This window comes from Lissotriton vulgaris, chromosome 7 (genome assembly GCF_964263255.1).
Source record: "Lissotriton vulgaris chromosome 7, aLisVul1.2, whole genome shotgun sequence".
In the NCBI taxonomy this organism is placed as follows: Eukaryota; Metazoa; Chordata; class Amphibia; order Caudata; family Salamandridae; genus Lissotriton; species Lissotriton vulgaris.
This window is the reverse complement of record NC_141695.1, coordinates 1,717,952,010-1,717,978,584: the sequence shown is the minus strand read 5'-3', so window position 1 is coordinate 1,717,978,584 and position 26,575 is coordinate 1,717,952,010. Positions and strand designations below refer to the sequence as shown.

Sequence of the window (26,575 nt, the reverse complement as noted above, 5' to 3'; positions counted from 1 at the left end):
CACGCAAGTGAGGTACCATTTTTATCGGGAGACTTATAACACAGAATTGTAGAGCAACTGGTCTTGCCTATTGACTTTCGATGTATTTCTGCCTTCCAAATGAAAGACAATGTGCAAAAAATAAGTTATTCTCATGTTAGTAGGAGTACTGAAATGTGCAAATATCTACTGGTTCTAAACTCTATATTTTGTTCTAATTTCAGAAATACATAGGTGTCTTTCATACAGATTTTTCTATGGATATATTTTCCCAAAATAATGGCCATATACCCGGTACATAATGAAAAACCATTGCAAGATGCTGCTCAGTTATCGGCTTTGGGTTCGCTGGGTTCTTGGTGAACCTACAAGTCCTATATATCCTCACTACCAAAAAGGTGCAGTGGGTGTAACGGTATATTAATTTCAAACAGCTATCACACTTAGAAGTTACAGGTGAAAATGCTGGCACAAATTGCTGTTTTTTTCAACTAATTTTAATTTTTTCAGATATTTAACTGTTAGTTTAATAAAGAAACCTTAATGATCTACACAAATGACTATTTGCTGAATTCAGAATGGTGTCTACTTTTCTAAAATGTATGGCTTTCAAGGGTCCATTATTGCTTTCATACCCATTTCTACCATTAACTGGAAGAAGGTTGAAACCACAAAAAATAGCAAACATAGGCTATATCCCAGTAAAATGCCAAAACTGTGTAAAAAATGTTGGTTTTCTGACAAAAGTCTGTCAGTCCCTAAAAGCTGGGAAAATTGTGATTTCAGCCCCACAAACCCTTTGTTGATACCATTTGCAGGGGAAAAAAACAGACTCTTTCATTTGCAGCACTTTTTTCCCATTTTCCCCCTAAAAAAAAATTAATTTAGCTGTATTTTGGCTACTTTCTGGGTCCCCTCCAGGGAAATCCACAAACCCTGTCTACCTTTAGAATCCCCATGATGTTGGAAGAAAAGAAAGCAAATTTGGCGTGGATACCTTATGTGGTCAAAAAGTTACAGGGGCCTAAGCGCGAACTTCCCCAAATAGCCAAAAAAGGCTTAGCACGGGGGCGGGGGGGGGGGGGGGGGGGAGAAAGGCCTATCAGCGATGGGGTTAAGGCACACGTATTACAGACAAGTGCTTGCAACACCAAAAAAATAACAGTGCATGTAGAATAAAAACAAACCATATCAGCAAGTACCTAATGACAATCTATACAAACTGCACTTGGTAAAGCAAAAGAGAAAGTGCAAATACTTTCAAAGTGCAAAATATAGCAATCACGACACCAGTCCAGCAATATACAAAAATCAAGCATGTTTTGTAAAACAATCCACTTTCTTCTTACACCAAGGTGAAAATACTTTCAAAGTTGCATGGTAAAAAAAAGTCCAGAAGTATGCAAAAATGAAGCCAGGTTAGTCAAACAATTCCCCGTTTGGTGTGTGCATAAAGGCACATATATTTCAAAGCAATTGATAGACAACAACTACAGCACCATACAATAATCAAACCAGTTTAAACTAACAATTCCCTTTTTGAAGGCTCAAATATTTCAAAGTGACTAGCAAAACCGTAACAAGTACATCAGGCAGCAGCATACAAATATCAAACCATTTTAGTCAACCAATGCCCTTTAGGTTTGTGCATGAAAGTGCAAATATTTCAAACTGACTTGTAAAACAATAAGTACAGCAAGCAGAAGCATACATAAAGCAAACCTATTTAGTCAGACTAATTCCCCTTTTGTTTGTGCATGAAGGCATAAATATTTCAAAGTGCCTGGTAAAGTAATAACAATTTAGCAGCATAAACATCAAACCCGTCCAGTCAAACAATGCCTCTTTTATTTGTGCAGAACGGTGCAAATATTTCAATGTGAGTGATAAAAACGATAACAAGTTTAGCAGCAGGAACATTAAACCAGTCTCGACAAAGTATGCCTCTTTAGCTTGTGCATTAAGGCGCAAATGTTTAAGTGACCGGCAAAACAATAACATACTCAGCAGCAAAATAAACAAAGCTGTTTACTCAAATGATGCTTCTTTTATCTGTGCAAAAGAAAGTGTCAAGGGGGTGCATATACGTCAGGTTAAACTGAATACATTTCTTCTTGCATCCATAAACATATATTCAGAATATTGAGGTAGCCTATATATAAGCGAAAAATATTTAAAGTATGATATACTGGCAGAATACCATATTACTTACTGCTTCCTAATGGGATTCAAAGGACAGATATATTTAGAAAATCAAACTAGGAGTAGGAACAGTACTTGCAAGAGCCTGCTGACATTAATTTCACAGTTTGAAGGCTAGTACAGCAGAAAACAATACTTAAAGTGTGAACACAAGGCTGAAGACTGCTAACACCAGGAAGAGTGACTGGCAAATTAGACTGGTGGCTGAAGGCTACTACTGCTTGGTTCACTGAATTGGAGAGATGTACTTGACTGAAAGAATGTTTGCCACTTTGCCTTTCTTTCGGTAAACTCTTCTGTTACAGCTTTCACATTTATTTTTTTTGCTAGATCACTCTCAATGCTTAAAGTTGCAAGCCCTGACAGCCTTTCTTGCGGCATTGTGCTTCGGAGATAGTTTTTGATTAATTTTAACTTTGAAAATGACCTTCCTGCATTGGCTACAGTAACTGGAATTGTAAGAAAAAGTTTCAGTGCTGTTGCAACATCCAAAACACTGGGCAGAATTGCATTGTTTCTCAAAAATAAAAGGTCAGCCAGATCCTTTATTGTGCCACCTGAGATAAGTTGTATTTGTTCTTTCAACACTGCTTTGAAAGCGATGAGTTGTTGTGGAAACTCTAGGGACAAGTCTTTTTCGTAATGAGCTGCCAGGGTCATGGCTGCTTCAAACAACTCCTCCTCACTAGCTCTGAGGATTTCTGAAGGCCTCATGAAATGAAAGCATTGGCTTACGGTGTTCATACCAGCAAATCGAGTTTTTATCTGATTTACAACAATATCTATGTTAGCATAAAACACAGACACCTTAAAATTGTCTTCAGGATTGCACAGCCTTTGGTCTTCAAAGAGTTCATCGAAGTGCTTTTTTTTGTGTTGTGGTCGTTTTTGTGTAAAATGCAATTGAATTCCCCATGCAGCTGCAAGTAAAGATGCTGAGCTTTTAACATCCTCAAATTGTTCTCTGAAACTGGCAAACGTATTCACTGCGCTACTTAACATATTTGATGCTTGTAAGAGGTCCAAATCTTTAGATTGGAGCAGTTTGGACACAATATTTATTGTCTCCAGCACTTTGGACTGGATTACAACCATTAACACAAACTCAAAAGTCTCCATGCACTTCCTAAGACCCTGAGCTTCTGTGCGCTCCTCAACCTTTTTAGACTGCAGTAAAATGGTAGTGAGTGCTTTCATGATGTCCATAAAACGATAGCGTAGAGCATGGAGAGCATCATATCTGGATGCCCAATGTGTTGGACAGAGTCTCTTCTGTGTTGGCTTTGAATGAGTTGTGCTCTCTTTTATAATGGTAAGAAGCTCCCACCGTTTGATGCTTTGGCTGAAAAATAAATATACTTTCTGTAGAATGTCATAAAATTCTGAAATTTCAGGAATGTGCATGCAGGCATCATTCAACACTAAATTTAGATTATGAGCAGCGCAGTGTACATAGACTGCATTGGGTTCTTTCAGTCGTATTCTGGTTTGCACTCCACTATATATACCACTCATTGTGCTGGCACCATCATATCCCTGACCTCTACATTTATTAAGCACTAGGCCTTTGTCCTCTATAAGCTGTACAAGTTCTGTTGCTATCCCCTCAGCACTTCGGTCTGTAATTTTATAGAAACCAACAAAGCTTTCATTAATTTTGATTTCAGTTGGAATTTCGTCAGTATTAAGGCACAGTGTTACATATCGGATAACCAGGCTTAATTGGTCTTCTTTTTTAATGTCCTGCGTTGTGTCCATTATAACAGAGTAAAATGGTGCATTTTTTATTTCACTTACTATCTCATTTTGAACTTTATTTGAAAGCATTTCAATAAGCTCATTTTGAATAGCAGGACTCAAGTATTTAACTCTACTCTCTTTTGTAATCAGATGGTTTAAAATAGGATCATATTTGGCCAAAAGTTCAATCACTGCCAGAAAGTTCCCACCATCTTTTTCTTTCAGTTGTTCTCTATTTCCTCTGAAAGGTAAATTGCAAGTTGACAACAGAAGTGCAATATCGATGATCCTACTCAGAATTTGTGCCCAATAGTTCACCTGCTCTTTGTAGTCTGATTCCAGTTGTGTATCAATCATCTCATCCTGCCTCCATCTTCCATGTGCAGCACAAGCCGCTAAATGTGAGCACGTCATTTCATGTTCTTTAATTTCTCTAGACATGCCTTGCCAATCTTTTATACCATTAGCCCATGCTGGCTGATAGGATGAAAGTTTTCTATCTCCAAAAAGCCAACAAGGTTCACAGTATGCACTGTCCATTTTTAAAGAGTAGCACAACCACAGTCTTGGAGTCTTATCTCCAGTCCTATTTTCCTTGTAGTAGTGCTTTGTTGAAAAGCACCTGTTTTTATTATCTCGTGGGAAGGGTCCTAGAGGCTTGCATGGGCCACTTCTAATGACAAATCTTCGTAACTCGGTATCATGCCAAGGTTTGTCTAAAAAGTTCCCTCTATCACTCGGGTACAAATCCTGGCAAAACGGACTATTGCTTGATTCTAGTTCTACTAAATGGAATTTCACATCCTTACTCATAATGTCTTCACTTTCTTCTTCAAAGTTTGGCAATACTGCTGAAACAAGTTGCACATTTGTAGCTTCTTCACTTTCTTTAGCCACTGGTAGCAGTGTAGGCCTAGCTGGTGTACTTGCAATTTCTCTGACTCCTTCTGTAACAGATGGAGGCACTGCTGACACAGCTTTTTTACTTTTGCTTTCTAGGTTTACTATAGTTGTTGCCTGCAGTGCTGCCACAATTGGTGCTTCAATGCTAAAAGGTACATCGGTGGTTTGATCAGAGCACTGTGATGTTTTGTCAGGTGGTGGGACCAATTGGGATTGTGGCAATGCTGATTTGTCTTCTGTTGATGATGCAGCTGCACCGCCTTCTGGTAATGATGCATGAGATGATGCGCCATGATCCCCTGGACACCTAAACATAGAGTCAATTTTCATGAATTTGCCTTTAAACTGCTCTTGTTTTGATTTAATTTGCCGCTTTTGAGCACCGCTTAAATACTTTCTTGGCGGTTTGCTCATTTCTTTGAGTAAAATGCAATTGTAGAAAGTCAATGTTGTAGTAGAATGCACGACTATGAAGGTAGCAATATTTTGTGTACACCACAAAGATTGTAATTGTGGGTTTTGTTCCACCAATACTGCCTAAAAGAAAGGGAAATAGAAAGCATTATTACTAAACACTATGGTAGCTTAACCATACCAATTATATTGATGTAGAGAGTAGGAGTAAGGGATACTTGAAGGCAGGCACTGGAGGAATGGATGCAAGAAGGTGAGTACTCAAGGGAGAGATACAAGAAGGAAATAGCAGAAGGGATAGGATTGAGGAGGTAATCACTCAACAGTTGGATGCGGATGGTGAGAGCTAAGAATGCAGGAGTTCAAGGCAGATGCAAGATGGCATGAACTGAATGGATGGCTGCAAGGAAGCAGGAGCTAAAGCACAGAGCCAAGAAGACAGGGGATGGAGCGGTCTTGAATGTATGTATTGTTATATTTATAAAGGGCCTACTAGCCCTATGTGGAGCACTGAAGCACTTGCCTACAGGAGTAGCAAGCTATAATATGTGTAGGGTGTGTGGTTGGAAGGGCGTTGTATTTGTTTTGAATTTCATGCTATGTTGGAAGTGTTCCCATTCCATGTTATGCATGAGGACCACTGACTGGGGGGCATGCAGCTTATTGTGCAATAGGATGCAGCGCTTAGCAATGGCTTAAGAGGTGAGAGATATGCACACTATTTTGTTGTTCAGCTCTCTGCAGGTCCCTTTATGGTATTTCTTTTGCTCATAATCCCACCGTGGTGATTACTGCACCGAGTCATCCATTCTGAAAATACTGTGCCTACTGTTTAAAGTTAATGGTCCTGAGAAGGCATAGATTAAAGAGTGCACTGTGACTGATGCAACAGTGTGAGAGTAGGGTAATATGAGTGACTGCAGGGTGAGTGAGGTGACAATATGTAAATGCAGAGGTGAACGAAAGAATGCATGGTTAGTGATGGGCTTATTTGAGTGAGATTGCAGATTGAATGAGGGGGACAGGTGAGTAAAGTGTAACATGAGTGCAGGGTGAGTAGTGTGCTCATGTGACTGCAGGGTGAACAGCGCAAGTGCATTGCGAGTGCAGAGTGATGACTGAGTGCAGGGTGAGCGGGTGAATGGTGTGAGTGCATGGTGGTCAGTGTGAGTGCATTGTGATTGCTGTGAGTGCAGGGTGAGCGTAAAAGTGAAGGGTGAGAAATTGAATGAGGTAGGAGTTGTCTGAATGCAGGGTGCAAACCCGGACACTTGAAGTAACTTAGCATGTATTGACGGCAGCGTAGGGTTTCAGGTACAAGTTAAACTATTGTTGCTCTGGCATTAATAGGGATCTAGGGTGTAGGAAATAATGTGCTGATCCTGCAACAAACTGCCAGTCTTATGATTAGGGTTTCCAGCTCATTAATTTGATGCCCGCTAGAGGACAAAAATAAGCAGTCACCTAAAGCCGTATTTTCAGCATTTATCTGTGCATACTTCGAACAGCAAATATAAATAGAAAATACTTTTAATTGTGTTCTAGGGCAGCTTGAATGACCCATGACTGATAATTAAAGGGAACAAAGACAGAAAAGTCACATTACAAATTAATACATTTTTATTTACAACCCTATTGTAAATTAGGGCAACCCCACCTACTTTATATTCCTTTTCATGAAATGCATTCTCACACTACAGCAGTAAATGTAAATTTCAATTGTAAGGAATAGGCAGAGTGGGGGCCCTCTTTTTTTTGGTCACAGCATGCCTAGTCTTTCGGGTGTCATCCTGCCTCAGGCCCATGGTTTGTGCTGCTTGCATTCTCTAGTCATGCCTTGCCTATGCTCTCCTATTCCCACCTACCTGCACTCCTTGGGGCTACCCTGGTTGTACAGATACTGTATCTTTCATGTTCGGCCACGGCATTACCCTACATATGTCCCAGAAATCACCTTGTCTAATCTCTCTCTCTCTCTCTCTCTCTCCCCTCTCTTCCCCCTTCTCTCTCAACCCCCCCTCTCTCTCTGTCTCTCTCTCTGCTCCTCCTATCATGGTATAACCACCTTGCCTGTGTTACCCCATCTTACTCTAGATTGCTCACTGGCCTGAATGTCTGCACTGGTCACCAGCCCATCCCACCCTATACCCCACACTGAAGACCGCACAGGCACGGAGACAACTCCGCGCCGCCGCGCACCATTTAATTATGAAGAGCCTCAGAGGCCCGGTCGGGGCCCGGGCATGCGCACCAACCATGTAATTAATTAAGAGGCTGTGGCGTACGCTTACCATTTGATTTATGGGGCGGCCCTGCACATGTAATTCATGAAAACTTGAAGAGGCTTGCTTGCTGACTCCGCTGAGTGAGGGGCCACCGGAGCACGGACGCCCCCCCGCATCGCGGGGGTTGCGGGGGCCTTTGTTACGACCCTGCCTTACAAAACCCCCTTCCCGCAACCAAACCTGGTCATGCTAAGGCATCAGACACTGTTGCATTCAGTGTTAAGGAGAGGATTATGGATCCCTGCCCCTCGACATTATTGAGTAAATTTTGGCGAAATTAAAAGTGAATATGGTATTTCCTGTTGATGAAGTACACAGCACTTCTACAGATCCTGCTCTCAGGAAATGTCAGGAGGCTCCTACCCTTGATCTTCCCATACACTGTATGTCACTGATTTGTTCTCCAGGGAGTGGAAGGACACAGAGTGCCATACCAAAATGTATGTCTAATCATTACCCTCTGGTTCAGATTGATAAAACAATTCCTGATTCCCTATTAGCCAGCTTGATGGGGCCTATATCCAAGGCTGAAGAAAAAAGCATTCTTAAGGTCCAGATAGATCAAAAGATTCCTCTCTCAAGTAGTTCTATTCTGGGTTCCATCTTGCCATGAAGGCCGGAGTCTATAGTGTCTATATTTCACAATCTCTGATCACTAACTTTAGCGAGCTAAGACTTTCAGGAAGACCGATCATTTGTTGGTGACATATGGAAACTCTAACCAGGGAATTAAAGCCTCAAACATGACTATTCGCAGATGGATCCATTCTATTTTCAAGGAATATTCCCTCTATAACATTCCTATTCCAGAGAAAATCGGGGTAGATCAACAATGGGGGTGGCCATCCCCTGGGCTGAGTGTCAGGGAGCACCCTTGAAGGAAATATATAGTACGGCCACTTGGGCCTCCCCAAATACTTTTGTCAAACATTACTGATTAGACAGTTTGAAACTGAAAGGTCATTCTTTTGGTGAAGGGGTTTGGAATTCTGTATTGTTTGCTGAGACCCAATCTCAATTTCACAAATTAAAGGGTGTTGCATAGTTAGTGCTTATGTTTTTTACGGACACACAACGGTGAATATGCAACGAGAGATCTGCACAGCAATATGTTTCCTAGAAGTAGACATAAGCCATTAGTATATTTCCTCTCGGTTTTGGGTGCTCACTTGGTGTCAGATACTCATTCACCTTAAGTATCAAATGTCTGGACTTATCGAGGTATTCCAGATACCATTTACACTAAGCACACCTTAGATTGTTACTTTTCTCCTACATGTATTTAAGCACCAACACCATACGCATACAGTGTTTTCTATTCAAAAGTTCAAACAGTGAAGTCACCACAAAAAAGTCCCATTTATGAAACGACAGCAGAAGAGTTATTCCAAATCCAATCTTTATTTCTCATATAAACATGGCAGCCGACGCATGTTTCGCCCTCCTGGGCTTCCTCAAGGCTGTAATAGAATATATAAAAACAAGGTTGGAGCTACTTATTGAACAATCTTTAAAATACATCCTTGTATGACTTTACCACGCAGGCCTTGAGCACGCATGGCTTTACCACTAATATGCCTTTACAGCATATTTGTTCTAAAGGCATGAATGATAAAGGCATTTGCTCCTTTACAACCGCACATGAGTGGTAAGGGGAGAGCTTTACGTAGCCCACGTCTCGCTGGTGCTCAGCACCGGCAGTTCAAAAAAAGCACATGCTGAGACGGGTCTTTATCGGGCTCTCCATTTTTGCCCTCACTCCCGGGATGCAATTTTTTTTTTTTAGCTCTGCAGGAGTACCATCCTTCACTGCATTTGATGTAACATGGAAGAGACTTGTTTTAGTACTTTAACAGCCTCATCAGTCCAGAACGGAAGAATTTTCAATAACTATATAAAACAAAGTAATAGTTGTTGCTTATTTATCTTATGCAACTAACAACCATCGACAAAGCCAATAGTCCTGGATAATTGTAGGTATAATGTGAATTGTACTATATATATGAATGCAATGACAGAAACAGCAAAACACCAGTGGGGGCACACTCTGCTAAACACAAATTTTTAGCTTAAGCGTTTTTAAGCTACTCCCTTAATTACATCAGCCACACCCCTTTGAGAGACCCCCCTAGTTTTTTCATCCCACTTAAAGCCCTGTGTAAAGGTTTTGACTTACCACAGTCTCCTGTGTTACGGCGAGCATTTTAGGATTCTAAACGCAGGAGGATGTTGCATGTCCACACAGGAACATCACCAAGACGTCCTTGCTGTCTTAACTGCTTTTGGATTTCAGTCCTAATTGCCTACTTAGGTGCCAGGGGAACAGGCGGCACAGATCAGTTGTGGTAAATAATTTTTATTTCATCATTTTTTTTACTTATTACTTGCAAGCACTTATGCACGAGGGTGCGCTTGAGACCTCTATGAGCTTCTTCTCTCTAGACATTTCATAAGCTGCTTTATTTGATTGGACATCTACGTCACAGTATAGGAGCGTGAGCAAGACCGTCATCCTGCAAAAGCCATTTTGGGGAGGAGTTGCTGCGAGCATTTATTTAGTAGGAAGTTAATTTGTCACTTGCTCGGACTATTGCGGTGATCCGCTCATCTTATGGCAAGCTAGAAATACAGTGCTAGTGTTCACAGCAATGGATACCATAGCGCATTCCTGCTTTAGCAGTGTCATGCACATCTCTAGTTCAGCTGTAACTTTTGTGTGCATCATACTCCTGCCTTTGTCAGGACGCGCTATCTGCGCCACAGTGATGTGCACTAGTCAGTCGATTTAAGTTAAATGCTTTAGTGTTGCACTGGTGAGTCAAGAAATTTGCTGTAAATGTTTGCATTGTAGTGGTATGCATGGTGACTGTGTGTGGTAAATGCATTTACAATGTGCCCCTATGAATGTGCATTGTGACGACATGCTACATGTGTGATAATGGTGTTCGTGATAGTGGGTCATGAGTGGTAGTGTCCGAGATGTAAAGGTGTGCGTGGTAAATGAATGCGTTGTTTCATCATACAACCCTCCCCTGCACTCAATGTTGTTGCCCTCATTCCCCCCCACCCACACAATCCGTTGCCTCAGCCTCCAATCCTGCATGGTGCATACTCTTACCGGCTTGTTTTTTAGGTCTCGGCCTGCGTAGGCTGCGCTTGCGCAGTCTTGCTGGCGAGAAATTTTGTTTTTCAGTATCGGGGCTTGAACTGGCCCCTCTTCTCCATTGGCTGGCTTCCTAAAAGGAGACCAGCCATTGGAGGAGAGGGGCATCACTCCGTTCAAGCCCGGATTCGGGGGTGGGGGGGGGTTAGGTTCTTTCTCTCCTCTTCCCATTGGCTGGAATTTTACATTCCAGCCAATGGGAAGAGGAGAGAAAGAAAACACGCCCCCCAGAAGCAAAATGGGGGCGCGTTTCCTGCCTCGGAGAAACATGGTCGTGCCAGCCGGAGCTCGCTTGTTTTCATAGCTAAGCTTGCATTTCAAGCGCTGATAAACATATGCCCCTACTTGCTATTTCACCTTAATACCGCAAGGTTATGGACGGCGCCTCGCGCATGCCCTTTAAATTACGGAAACAAAACAAGAGGAGAAAGAGACTGACGGAGAACACGCCGGCAGCGCGGGTCGGAGTAGATCCGTTTTTTCAAACGCCGACCACTCGGATTTCAAGTAAGCTAAGGGACCCTCAGATTGGGGTAGGGCTATCATCATTCACCTACTCCAGCCCAGCTTTAGTCACATGAGAGATTGCTCATATGTTTCGGCAGTCTCTTAGATGTATTTAATGTTGACATTTATCGGAACGCGCAGCCCAGCTACTTTAATCTGCACTCTGGGAACGTGTAATCTGTGTCGCTATCTGTGCCCAACGTCTGCCCGCTCCACGAGTTCTAGTAGCAGCCATCTCGAACGCTACGGTCGACTCTCCAAAAGATCACCACTCTTGACTAGTTATGTCCAGCCATCGCCTTGCTGCTAGTTTGGTGTCATTTAAGTGCACTTTATAAAGGAACCAAGTGCTACCGCGGGGACCTTCGTGTAGGCTTAGTTGCAGTTTTTTTAAGCACAGCCACTTTCACCATGCACTTTCTTGTACCATTAGGGATCATGCTGAAATGGATTACTGGAGCACTTTACCAGCCCGAGGGGAAGAAGAGAAGCAGTAGCTCGGTACTTGGCTGCTTCTGCCTGGCGGAGCTCGCTGGCTTCTTGCAGGGGCCCGTGAACAGGCCCTGCTGTTTCTTCCGCCTGCCGCCGCCGTCGGTGCCTGGTGAGCCGGGGGAGGGGTGAGGTGCTCCGGGCTGATTGCCCACGGCCCACGTTCCTTTCCCCCAGTGCTGCAGCCGCTCATCCTTCGAGCTGGCGGTGCTTCCCCAGTCTCCCCTGAAACCTCTGACAGTCTCGGGTGGGGGGGACTGGGGGCCTTGCCCGATGCTGATGCGCTCCCCTGGAGGACGATGAACCGGTCCTGGGGCTCCTGATCTCTGAGCAACAAGGCAGACCCCGCCCATGGCTGAGGGAAACAGACACCAGCGGTGAGTTTAGGGTTGGGGACGGGTTGAGGGGTTGAGGCAAATAAGTGCAGGGGTGAGGAAGGTTCAATTTCGATGGGTATTCTGTTTACTTTTCTGCTGAACCGAGCTCCAAATCCCATGACACCTGAGGGACAGAGCGGCTGAGAAAGGAGTGCGTCCAGCAGACAGGGACAACTAAGAACTTCTTCTTAGTAAGAAGAGGGGGCGTAGGAGCAGGGCACAGGCTGAGAACTGCATGAAAACAGGACGTTAATACACTCAGAGTTGTAACGGGCACTAGCGTTGTTCACGGAGTGGCCTTAATTCCAGGAGCGGTCCTGTCCGGACTGCGGCTCCCAGAGTGCACTGGAGCAGGATCCGGAAGTCAGAAGAGAGCGAGCCCTGCATACACCAAACCAGGGGCACTCTCACGGTTGAGGTGAGTTTGCTACTGATAGCATTCCTTCTGATTTCCCCTTAATAAATGTACAGCTGTCTAGGTCTGTGTTTTATATCTGTAGGATTGTGCTCTTGGTAAGCACTGGTTGGATGTGTTGTTACCTGCTATTAATGTTACACTAACTTGTGCGTCACAAACCAAACACCACCCACCTGAATAAGGCTGTGTGTGTGTGTGTGTGGCTGTTTGTGTGTGGCTCTGTGTGTGTGTGTGGCTCTGTGTGTGGCTCTGTTTGTGTGTGTGTGTGTTGGGCTCTGTGTGTGTGTGTTGGGCTCTGTGTGTGTGTGTGTGTTGGGCTCGGTGTGTGTTTTTAGTGACTCTGTTCCCTGCTTGTGATTGTTTTTTTAGTGCCTCTGTTCCCTGGGGCGTTACTGGGCAGAGATGGGCATGTGGCTGACCTAGACTGAGGGATGTCTGTGTGTGTGTGTGTCTGTGTAGGGCTTTGTGTGTGTAGGGCTCTGTGTGTGTGTGTATGTGTGTGTATGTGTGTGTTGGGCTCTGTGTGTGTGTGCGTTGGGCTCTGTGTGTGTGTGCATTGGGCTGTGTGTGTGTGTGTGTGTGTTGGGCTCTGTGTATATGCGGCTCTGTGTGTGTGGCTGTTTGTGTGTGTGTGTGTGTGTGTGTGTGTGGCTCTGTGTGTGTGTGTGTTGGGCTGTGTGTGTGTGTTGGGCTCTGTGTGTGTGTGTGTTGGGCTCTGTGTGTGTTTTAGTGCCTCTGTTCCCTGCTTTTGATTGTTTTTTTAGTGCCTCTGTTCCCTGGGGCGTTACTGGGCAGAGATGGGCGTGTGGCTGATCTAGACTGAGGGATGTCTGTGTGTGTGTGTGTGGGTGTCTGTGTAGGGCTCTGTGTGTGTAGGGCTCTGTGTGTGTGTGCATTGGGCTTTGTGTGTGTGTGTGTGCATTGGGCTCTGTGTGTTGGGCTCGGTGTTTGTGTGGCTCTGTTTGTGTGTGACTGTGTGTGTTGGGCTCTGTGTGTGTGTGTGTGTTGGCTCTGTGTGTGTGTTGGGCTCTGTGTGTGTTTTTAGTGCCTCTGCTCCCTGCTTGTGATTGTTTTTTTTAGTGCCTATGTTCCCTGCTTGTGATTGTTTTTTTAGTGCCTCTGTTCCCTGCTTGCGATTGTTTTTTTAGTGCCTCTGTTCCCTGGGGCGTTACTGGGCAGAGATGGGCGTGTGGCTGATCTAGACTGAGGGATGTCTGTGTGTGTGTGTGTGGGTGTCTGTGTTGGGCTCTGTGTGTGTGTGTGTGTGTGTGTGTTGGGCTCTGTGTGTGTTGGGCTCTGTGTGTGTGTTGGGCTCTGTGTGTGTGTGTTGGGCTCTGTGTGTGTGTGTTGGGCTCTGTGTGTGTGTGTTGGGCTCTGTGTGTGTGTGTTGGACTCTGTGTGTGTGTGTGTGGCTCTGTGTGTGTGTGTGTGTGCGGCTCTGTGTGTGTGTGTGTGTGTGTGTCTCTGTCTGTGTGTGTGTGTGTGTGGCTCTGTCTGTGTGTGTGCCTCTGTGTCTCTGTGTGGGTATGGCTCTGTGTGTGTGTGTGTGTGTGTGTGTGTGTGTGTGTGGCTCGGTCTGTGTGTGTGTGTGAGTAGCTTTTTAGGTCTTGAATATTCTATCCCGTAAGGGATAAATAGACGAGAGTATAGTAGGCAAACTAAGCTCTGAAACCATCGCGGATTGTGTCCAGTTCATGTGGTGCACTCGTGCGGAACGCGCATCCACATCAAACCAATCAGCCTCCCTCCCACAGGCATCTGAAGCCTCCCCAGCGTGCGCTCGGGCTCAGGCATTCACCCCAGCGCGCGCTCGGCCTCACTTCTCCTCCCCCCTAATTACATCCCTGCTGTTTCACTTTCACGGCCGCGAGGCCGTGCTCTAGCTCATTATGCCGCAGAGCTTCACTTCAAAGGGATTCGCTCCCCCGCCCCCTGCTTCACACTTCAAAGGAATGCGCTGATTTACTGGACGGCTTTATTCATTTCCTGTGGAGAGAGATTCCCATTTCTCCATTTCGTACCTTTGAACCCATGGCTTATTGTAACTTCCGTTTGCTGCTATGGAAGGCCACCTCCCTAGTCACGATGACATCAACCAGGAGAATGCGTGAACTCCGTATGTATATTGCTCTGACCGCTATATGGTTTTTCATCGAAACAAGGAGATGCTCCGGACTGCACATCATGTACTTCGAGCCCCAGATACCTCACATGTGCAAAGAAAACTTATATTTTGTTCGGTCCTCATTCTTTCAGAGCTGAAGGGACTCCTCGCGACTTGGGTATCATAAAGGCTTTGAAGTGTTACTCTGGCGGGAATTGTGCCCATCATCATGTCCCCTGTGCATGTTCTGCCATTGCTAGTCCGCATCTGTGCTTTTAGATATTATGCATCCGTAACGGACGTTTGAAGGGCAGCAGTGTGAGCTTCTGTGCACGCACTCTGCAGTCACTGTCCTTTACATGCAACTTTCTGAAATGATCATCGCTTTGTTCTCTGCCGGAGTTCTGATTATTACTAAGGTGATCCATTTCAGAGCATTTGGAGTAGCACGCCAAACAGCAGCAGGAGCCAGTGTGGCAGAATAAAACTAAGAATAAGCAGGACAGAGTTCCCGCGGTAGCGAAATCATTAAAGGAGCAGCACCGCGACCAAAAAGAGTGCCGCCTCACATGGGGTTAAACATATGAAATACGCCACAACAGAACCGGGCCACAACACAAGCTATTCTGAAGTAAGAAAATGTCTTCCACCGAATTCTTGATGACATCGCTGCGCAGGAACAAAAAGGTACCCAGGTTGCCCTGAGGAAAAACCCGACAAACTTAAGACCGGGTTTGGAAACGCGTCGGCTTTCCCAAAGGATTTATCCCTTGTTCTCACCAAAGGCAAAAAATACCAGTCCCAGGCTGTTGGACATAATTTGATTTAAATAAAGCCTATGGTGACTTCCAGTCCGAAATTAGCTAAAGAAATAGGCGGACAGGACTGATTTAATTGTTTCTGGTGTACCTATGAATCAAATGTTCTTATTTTGTATATATGAAATTTTCATGTAATTCATTTGCATTTAACATTTGTTTCACATTTTGCACAATATGTTTAATTATGTTTCCACTATAAGTGTATAATGTTTGTGCACAGTTTGTGTAAAGGTTGTGTTTAAACCTCGTACCTACAAAAATGGTTCTAAACAAGTAAACATGTGAAAGTACACATGAGCTTTCTAATTAATTTGAAGCTTTGTTGCCGACAATTAAAAAACAGCACTTAAACTCAAGACCAGGCACCTTTGTCTTTTTCCAAGTTTATAGTGTCCAGCCTGGTCCCGTAGGACAAAACCCCTGCATTGATATAGCCGCACTGGTATAAGGCATCTGACCTGTACGGATTCACTGCGTATGAAACTTTATTACGTATTTATTGTATGTAGTGTATGTAAAAACCGTGCATTGAAGAGCAATTTCTGGCCTAGCCACACGGTGGCACTAAGTTTCCACGAAGCGTATTAGAGCCGACATAGAAAGATAATTATCTTGTTGAAACGCGTTCTTTAAAACTTACTGTACGGCATGCTTAACATCGCTATAATTGCTACAGGTTTAATTCACAACACTCTTTATCAAACATTCATACATGCACGAACCAAACATTAATTACATTAATTGATAAAAAATGTTTTAAAAAACACCAAAAAAAACAAACACACACGTCTCGAGCTCAGCACCACAACAGCACCACTCAGCACCACCACAGCATCACTCAGCACCACCACAGCATCACTCAGCACCACTACAGCATCACTCAGCACCACTACAGCATCACTCAGCACCACTACATCATCACTCAGCATCACCACATCACTCAGCGCTACCCCAGCATCACTCAGCACCACCACGGCACCACTCAGCACCACCACGGCATCACTCAGCACCACCACGGCATCACTCAGCACCACCACGGCATCACTCAGCACCACCACGGCATCACTCAGCACCACCACGGCATCACTCAGCACCACCACGGCATCACTCAGCACCACCACGGCATCACTCAGCACCACCACCACAGCATCACTCAGCACCACCACAGCATCACTCAGCACCACCACAGCAGCACTCAGCACCACCACAGCAGCACTCAGCACCACCACAGCATCACTCAGCACCACCACAGCATCACTCAGCACCACCACAGCATCACTCAGCACCACCACAGCACCACCACAGCACCACTCAGCACCACCACAGCATCACTCAGCACCACCACAGCATCACTCAGCACCACCACAGCATCACTCAGCACCACCACAGCATCACTCAGCACCACCACAGCATCACTCAGCACCACAACAGCATCACTCAGCACCACCACGGCATCACTCAGCACCACCACGGCATCACTCAGCACCACCACGGCATCATTCAGCACCACCACGGCATCATTCAGCACCACCACAGCACCACCACAGCATCACTCAGCACCACCACAGCATCACTCAGCACCACCACAGCATCACTCAGCACCACCACAGCATCACTCAGCACCACCACGGCATCACTCAGCACCACCACAGCATCACTCAGCACCACCACAGCACCACCAGAGCACCACTCGGCACCACCAGAGCACCACCACAGCATCACTCAGCACCACCACAGCATCACTCAGCACCACCACAGCATCACTCAGCACCACCACAGCATCACTCAGCACCACCACAGCATCACTCAGCACCACCACAGCATCACTCAGCACCACCACAGCATCACTCAGCACCACCACGGCATCACTCAGCACCACCACGGCATCACTCAGCACCACTACGGCATCACTCAGCACCACCACGGCATCACTCAGCACCACCACAGCATCACTCAGCACCACCACAGCATCACTCAGCACCACCACAGCATCACTCAGCACCACCACAGCATCACTCAGCACCACCACGGCATCACTCAGCACCACCACGGCATCACTCAGCACCACCACGGCATCACTCAGCACCACCACGGCATCACTCAGCACCACCACGGCATCATTCAGCACCACCACGGCACCACCAGAGCACCACTCGGCACCACCAGAGCACCACCACAGCATCACTCAGCACCACCACAGCATCACTCAGCACCACCACAGCATCACTCAGCACCACCACAGCATCACTCAGCACCACCACAGCATCACTCAGCACCACCACAGCATCACTCAGCACCACCACAGCATCACTCAGCACCACCACAGCATCACTCAGCACCACCACAGCATCACTCAGCACCACCACATCATCACACAGCACCACCACAGCATCACTCAGCACCACCACGGCATCACTCAGCACCACCACGGCACCACCAGAGCACCACTCGGCACAACCAGAGCACCACTCGGCACAACCAGAGCACCACTCGGCACAACCAGAGCACCACTCGGCACAACCAGAGCACCACTCGGCACAACCAGAGCACCACTCGGCACAACCAGAGCACCACTCGGCACAACCAGAGCACCACTCGGCACAACCAGAGCACCACTCGGCACAACCAGAGCACCACTCGGCACAACCAGAGCATCACTCGGCACAACCAGAGCATCACTCAGCACCACCACGGCATCACTCAGCACCACCACGGCATCACTCAGCACCACCACGGCATCACTCAGCACCACCACGGCATCACTCAGCACCACCACGGCATCACTCAGCACCACCACGGCATCACTCAGCACCACCACGGCATCACTCAGCACCACCACAGCATCACTCAGCACCACCACGGCATCACTCAGCACCACCACGGCATCACTCAGCACCACCACGGCATCACTCGGCACCACCACGGCATCACTCGGCACCACCACGGCATCACTCGGCACCACCACGGCACCACTCGGCACAACCAGAGCACCACTCGGCACAACCAGAGCACCACTCGGCACAACCAGAGCACCACTCGGCACAACCAGAGCACCACTCGGCACAACCAGAGCACCACTCGGCACAACCAGAGCACCACTCGGCACAACCAGAGCACCACTCGGCACAACCAGAGCACCACTCGGCACAACCAGAGCACCACTCGGCACAACCAGAGCACCACTCAGCACAACCAGAGCACCACTCAGCACAACCAGAGCACCACTCAGCACAACCAGAGCACCACTCAGCACAACCAGAGCACCACTCAGCACAACCAGAGCACCACTCAGCACAACCAGAGCACCACTCAGCACAACCAGAGCACCACTCAGCACAACCAGAGCACCACTCAGCACAACCAGACCACCACTCAGCACAACCAGACCACCACTCAGCACAACCAGACCACCACTCAGCACAACCAGACCACCACTCAGCACAACCAGACCACCACTCAGCACAACCAGAGCACCACTCAGCACAACCAGAGCACCACTCAGCACAACCAGAGCACTACTCAGCACAACCAGAGCACTACTCAGCACAACCACAGCACTACTCAGCACCACCAGAGCACCACTCAGCACCACCACAGCACCACTCATCACCACTCAGCACCACCACAGCACCACTCAGCACCACCACAGCACCACTCAGCACCACCACAGCACCACTCAGCACCACCACAGCACCACCACAGCACCACTCAGCACCACCACCACAGCATGACTCAGCACCACCACAGCATAACTCAGCACCACAACAGCATAACTAAGCACCACCACAGCACAACTCAGCACCACCACATTATCACTCAGCACCACCACATTATCACTCAGCACCACGACTCAGCACCACCACAGCACTCAGCACCACCACAGCACCACTCAGCATCACCACAGCACCACTCAGCGCTACCACATCATTCAGCACCACCACCACAGCATCACTCAACACCACCACAGCACCACCCCAGCATCAGTCAGCACCACCACCACAGCATCACTCAGCACCACCACAGCACCACTCAGCGCTACCACAGCATCATTCAGCACCATCACCACAGCATCACTCAACACCACCACATCACCACCCCAGCATCAGTCAGCACCACCACCACCGCACCGCTCAGCACCACCACAGCATCACTCAGAGCCAGCCCAGCATCAATCTGTGCAACCATTCAACAACAACTGGTTCAAATATGTTCTCTGAATGTTTCAAGCTTTATTACAAATGTCACAAAAAGATGTTAATATTTCACTTCTGTTCTTGGATTTTTGTCACAATAAAATACACTGAACATAATCCTCAAAAAAGTTATTTACAAAAGTTTAAGCTATTGCCATTATAAATTACAATCACTTTTATTTAAGTATTAATTATTTTAAAAAATTAAAAGCCATTGTTCTTTGTAATATCAATACATCTAAATTACGTAAATACAAAACATGTTGCATTACAAAGGCTATAGGTGTCACATTTGCGAAAGTTATAACTATTGGCATTGTGAATTACAAAGCTATTAATTTAGCTATTTTCAAAACCAACACGTAAATAAAACCAGCATTTGCAATGCAATAAGTCTCGCATTAGGAAAGTTTGATCTATTGGTATTGTAAATGGCAATTTTTTATTTATGTGTTGGTTTTGAAAATAGTGAAATTAATATCTTTGTCATTTACAATGCCAATAGTTTTAACTTTCGCAAATGTGACACCTATAGCATTTGTAATGCAATATGTGTTGTATTTACATGACTTAGATGTATTGATATTACAAATAACAATGGCTTTTAATTTTTTTAAATAATTAATACTTAAATAAAAGTTATTGTAATTTATAATGGCAATAGCTTAAACTTTTGTAAAGATTATGTTCAGTGTATTTTATTGTGATGAAAATCCATGAACAGAACTGAAATATTAACATCTTTTTGTGACATTTGTAATAAACCTTGAAACATTGAGAGAACATATTTGAACCAGTTGTTGTTGAATGGTTGCACATATTGATGCTGTGGTGGCACTGAGTGATGTAGTTGTGGCGACGAGTGATGCTGTGGAGTTCAGTGATGCTGTGGTAGTGCATAGTGATGTTGTGGTGCCCTTAGTGATGCTGTGGTGGTGCCGAGTGATGCTGTGGTGGTGCGATAGATAGAGTGAATGCGATAGATAGAGTGAGGGCGATAGATCGATAGATATATAGAGTGTTAAATAAAAGTTATTGTAATTTATAATGGCAATAGCTTTAACTTTTGTAAATAACTTTTGTGAAGATTATGTTCAGTGTATTTTATTGTGACGAAAATCCAAGAGCAGAAGTGAAATATTGACATCTTTTTGTGACATTTGTAATAAAGCTTGAAACATTGAGAGAACATATTTGTCATGATCGCACTGCGCTAATGGACTACAATTCCCGGCAGGCGCGGCAAGAGAACTACCTCTCCCATGATCCTTTGCTTTCTCGCGTGAGGTTGATCGCGGAAGCATAAAGGAAGACGGGGCGCATCGCTCAGCATCGGGAATTCTCCGGTCCGAGCTGTTCGTGCTTTGGCAGTTCATGTTTGGTGCGGTAAGGGTGCTTGCACCTAGACAGCTTTTGTTCTTGGCGTTTATTGCAACTTTCTAGAGTCCTGAAGGAGACTTTCCAGGGCTATTGCTGACTTGTGGTTTACGAGGGTTCAGTCCTTCCTTGGTTCTCTGGGATTGCCCCGGTCGGTATTGTCGGCCGACGGTGTTGTGGATGGTGAATAATCCACGGAGGTTTCTAAATACATTTGTACTCAATCTTCATTTGCTTTGTGGGGGAAAAACTTGGCTCCACCTTTGAAGTTCAGTCCAAGGGATTGAAACTGAACGGCCATCGTTTCTGTGTGATTCCAACACTTGGACGACTTATTTTTATTGTTTGCATTGTGATGAAGAGGTGTTCTAATAGGATGGTGTTGTAATCCCATTGTCTCTTTACTCCTTTTATTAACAGGGATTGATCTGGAGTGGTATTCAACTCTCGATCCCTGTGAAGTGCACAAGGAGTGAGCTAGGGGTATGTCATGTCATGAATAGTATCTGGGTGACTGTTATTATTAATGTCAGTATACAGGAGGTTACAAGTCACTGTCTTATTTTTGTGTTATTGCAGCTGCACCTATATCCTTACATCCGACATCATTTATCTCTCCCCTGAAGAATTATTTTTCTTTACAGGTATATAGTCAGTATAAGGTATAATTGTCATTATTGTATTCAGGAGTAAGAAAGACAGTTACTCATGAGTTGTTGTTCTCTTTCTGTCTTTTCCAGATCTCCCTCCCTGCTGTCCCCTTCCTTTCCTTCCTGGCTCCTAAAGTCCCCTTCCAAACGTCCCTCGCTTAATCAGTTCAACGTGCTGTGCCTTAATGGCAATTCCAGTCGTTGGATAGATTGAGAGGTGGAACATAATCTTCAAACCGATCCCGAGGACGCCAACCATAACAGAATTCCCGATCCACGAATATTGTCCTCCCGGTCAGGTTGAACCTTATGGCTACCATGGAGGAGGTGATAGCTGCTTTGGCTAGTTTACAGATAGAAGTGGCTGCATCCAGACAAGAGACAGCTGACCTACGGGCCAGGTTTGATAGTCTACCAAGAAACCCGTTTGATGCGGGCGTACCTGCTCCTTCCACTGCGGTGGTAGTGGAAATGCCAGTTTCTATCCCTTTGGCCTCCCCCGAGCGCTTTCAGGGGGACTCAGAGAAGGTGCAGGTGTTTCTCACGCAGGTAGCACTTCATTTCTCATGTAAGCCTAAATCCTTCCCAACCAACCAGGCTAAAGTGGCCTTCGCCATCTCTTATTTGGTGGGGAATGCAGTGCAGTGGGCTGTACCTCTTGTCAATCGTAACGACCCCCTGTTACATGATTGGGAATCCTTCAAACAGGAGTTCATAAGAGTTTTTGATAGAAGGGCGGACTCCTACACGGCAGATTGTGAGTTATTGGAGTTGAAACAGGGTAGCAAAGATTTGGTAGATAATATTAACGCTTTCCGAAGGTTAGTAGCAGAGACCAGTTGGCCTGAGAACAAACAAGCCTCCTTGTTCCATCAGGGAGTAAGCGAGGAGTTAAAAGATGTCATAGCACAGATTGATCCGCAACCTGCTACTGTTGAGGATCTGATCAATCTGACGTTGAGGCTAGATCACAGGTTGAGCGAACGGAGGGGGGATACTCGCAGAAAACCTCCTGTTGAGCGGAGCAAAACCACTGAAACTCCTTCGGCTTCTGCCCCTGAACCGATGGATATAGGAGCTGTCAGACAGGCCCTCACCCCAGCTGAAAGAGAGTCCCGTCGCAAGCAGGGTCTCTGTCTCTATTGTGGGAAACGTGGGCATTTCGTACAGGAGTGTCCCGTCAAGCCCAAAGGTAATCGTTTTCGCTCCCCCAGAGCAGCCTCAATCACAGCTGAAGAGGGGGCGGGAAACTGACGGACTCTAGGTCACAAGAAGGGGTGTCTTGGAGTCCTTTGTCTGTCCCTTCGTTACATGACGTTAAGGTGGGATCAAAAGGACATTTTTTTCTTCCCATTAGGATGGTAGTGGAAGGTGTACAAGTGGTCATGTCTGCCATGGTTGACTCGGGAGCTACGGGTATGTTTATGGACATTCAGGAAGCCCAGAGCAAGGGTATCGAATTGATACAGAACGATTTCCCTGAGGTGGTTTATGCGGTGGATGGGAGGAGGTTGAGTACGGGTCCAGTGGAGTATAGAACTGAAGCATTGGAGGTGTGGTATGGGGAAGCACATGTGGAAATGATTACCTTTAGCGTGATCAGGGCCCCTCAGTATGGAGTGATTTTTGGTATCCCCTGGTTGGAGAAACACAATCTGAGCATAGACTGGGGCAGCAGAACTTTGATCATGGATTCTGACCACTGTTTGGAGCACTGTCATGCGGCATCTCTGATTCCTGCTAGAGCGTTGTCTAGAGGCTCCAGTATTGCTACTGCTGCAGAAAAATGTGTGGTACTCCCGGCAGCATACTCTAAATTCGCAAAGGTATTCAGTGAAACCCATGCCGAAGAACTTCCCACTCACAGGCAGTACGATTGCCAAATAGATCTAATACCTGGGGCAGTGGTACCTACAGGGCGTATTTATGCTTTGACCGAACCCGAGACACAGCATTTGAGGTCCTATCTTGACAAGTTGCTAGGATTGGGATTCATCCGCCCGTCCAAATCACCAGCAGCATCGCCCCTTTTCTTTATTCCTAAGACCAATGGAGAATTGAGGGCGTGTGTGGATTTTCGCGCATTAAATGCCATCACTATTAAAAACCGATACCCTCTCCCTCTCATCAGTGTTCTACTGAAACAAGTCTAGGGAGCAACTGTGTTCACCAAGTTGGATCTAAAAGGGGCTTACCACTTGGTCCGCATGAGGCAGGGGGACGAGTGGAAGACTGCCTTTAAAACCAGGTATGGTCTTTTCGAGTACCTGGTTATGCCGTTTGGGCTTTGCAATGCCCCTGCGGCATTTCAATTCTTTCTTAATGACGTCCTTCGTGAGATTTTGGATCGATATGTCATCGTGTATATAGATGACATATTGGTGTACTCTGAGTCTGAGGAACTTCATCTCCATCACGTAGAGACAGTATGGAGTATACTTCAAGCGCACCACTTATATTGTAAATTGAGTAAGTGCGATTTTCATGTACGCTCTGTGGAGTTCCTGGGGGTGATCCTAAGTCCGGAGGGTCAGGAGATGGCAGAACGCAAGGTTTCGGCAATAACGAATTGGCCTGTTCCCTGTAATGTCCGTGATGTTCAGTGCTTCATTGGATTTGCTAATTTTTATAGGCGCTTCATCGGTCACTTCTCAAAGTTGGTGGCCCCTATAACTCATCTCCTAAAGAAAAGCACTGTATTCAAATGGACCGAGGAGGCACAGACTGCTTTCTCTGCTCTCAAACATGCATTTGTGTCTGCTCCGATCCTGGCCCATCCTGATCCGGACAAGGCCTATGTAGTGGAGGCTGATGCGTCGAAAGTGGCAATCGGAGCGGTTTTGTCCCAAAGAAATGCTGATACAGGGCAACTTCATCCGGTGGCTTTTATGTCTCGGAAGTTGAACGCCGCGGAAAAGAACTATCATATATCAGAGAAAGAACTATTGGCGGTCCGTGACTCCTTCCTGGAGTGGCGACACTTTTTAATGGGTGCCAAACATATAGTCACTGTGTACACAGACCACCGCAATCTACAATTTATGACGGCAGCCCGTCATCTTTCCCCCAGACAACTGAGATGGATGATGTTCTTTTCAGGGTTCCATTTTGTCATCACCTACAGGCCCGGAGTAGAGAACCGCAAGGCAGATGCTCTTACCCGTCAATCGTCCGTGGTTCTTCCTGAGGGGGCACCGGTGGCCAGCATCATCGACCCTGGTAAAGTACTGTGTGCTTTGCAGCCGGACACCTTTCTGAAGGGTGTGGCGAGAGGCATTTCCTCGTTTTCATGGAAAACGTGGCTACAGAAACATCCTGAATGGACAATGCATGGGGGCCTTCCGTTGCATAACAAAAGGTTACTAATACCTACAGTGCAGCTGCGGAGGCAGGTGTTTGTATGGTGCCACGACTCCCCGTGTGCTGGTCATTTTGGAGAATCCAAGACTGTTGAACATGTTCTCCGTCATTTCTGGTGGCCCTCTGTGAGACTTGATATCAGGAAGTGGGTTTCTGAGTGCGAACAATGTGCGAGGATGAAGTCCGATCACGGACGTCCACAAGGTTTGCTACAACCTCTTCCTACTCCCTCTGTTCCTTGGGATAGGATATCATTGGATTTTGTAGTTGGCCTGCCCAAAGACCAGGGATGCACGGCGATTCTGGTTGTGATCGATTACTTGACCAAGATGGGGCACTTCATCGCTTGTGCACAAGTGCCCTCTGCGGGGCAGTTGGCGGATATGCTTATGTCACAAGTGGTGCGTCTTCATGGATTGCCCAGTGTGATTGTGTCCGATAGAGGTGCGCAGTTTACGGCCCAATTCTGGAGGAAATGGTGTTCGATGCTCCACATTCAGACCGCCCTTTCTACTAGCTTCCACCCACAAACAGACGGGCAAACGGAGCGCCTGAATCAGACACTCAAACAGTATCTCAGGTGTTACGTGGATCAAGGTACAGAGGCGTGGGTGGATCACTTGTGGCTGGCAGAGGTGGCGTATAACAACGCCATCCATGGTTCCACCAAGGAGACGCCTTTTTTCTGTAACTATGGCAGGCATCCCAGGTTCCTTCCATTTGTCCATCCGCGAGCTGATCCTGCGTTGCCTGAGGTTGCACGGAGGGTGGTACATATTCGTGACACCTTGTCCAAGGTTCAGTCTCATCTTGCAAAGGCCAAGGCGCAATACAAGACTGCCGCCGATAGACACCGAAGACAGGGACCGTTGTATGGCAGAGGGGACATGGTGTGGTTGTCTACTCGTAATCTACGGTTCAAGAAACTAAGCATGTTCAACCCTAAATACATTGGGCCCTATGCTATTGAAAAAAGGGTGAATCCGGTGGCGGTGAAACTGAAACTTCCTTCTCATCTGCGGATCCACCCTGTCTTTCACGTGTCCCTCTTGAAACCCGCACGAGGAAAGGGTCGCGCGCGGCCTCCTCCGGTGGTGGTGGATGGTGTGCTTGAGTACGAGGTCCAGCGTCTGTTGGATTCCAAGTATCGCGGTCGCAAACTGTGGTATTTGGTTTCATGGAAGGGTTACGGTCCTGAGGAGAATTTGTGCGAGCCTGCGGCTGGGCTCCATTCCCCTGCGAAGGTGGCGGCCTTTCATAGGAAGCATCCTGCTAAACCTGGGCCTGGACTTCACCTTCTCTGTAAAGGGGATGTACTGTCATGATCGCGCTGCGCTAATGGACTACAATTCCCGGCAGGCGCGGCAAGAGAACTACCGCTCCCATGATCCTTTGCTTTCTCGCTAGAGGTTGATCGCGGAAGCATAAAGGAAGACGGGGCGCATCGCTCAGCATCGGGAATTCTCCGGTCCGAGCTGTTCGTGCTTTGGCAGTTCGTGTTTGGTGCGGTAAGGGTGCTTGCACCTAGACAGCTTTTGTTCTTGGCGTTTATTGCAACTTTCTAGAGTCCTGAAGGAGACTTTCCAGGGCTAT

At 46.4% G+C, this 26,575-nt stretch overlaps 1 protein-coding gene across 2 annotated transcripts in view; it reads right to left on the bottom strand.

Moving 5' to 3' along the window:
• Nucleotides 1–1,805: 1,805 nt before the first annotated feature.
• The window catches only part of LOC147706403 (zinc finger MYM-type protein 1-like), a 99,985-nt gene continuing 75,215 nt past the window's right edge, over nt 1,806–26,575 (bottom strand). For both annotated transcript variants that reach the window (XM_086932913.1, XM_086932912.1), the window contains exon 2: nt 1,806–5,361. In XM_086932913.1, the coding sequence (XP_086789039.1) occupies nt 2,374–5,238 (2,865 nt within the window). In that variant the 5' untranslated portion in view covers nt 5,239–5,361 and the 3' untranslated portion in view covers nt 1,806–2,373. The remainder of the gene's footprint in view (nt 5,362–26,575) is intronic.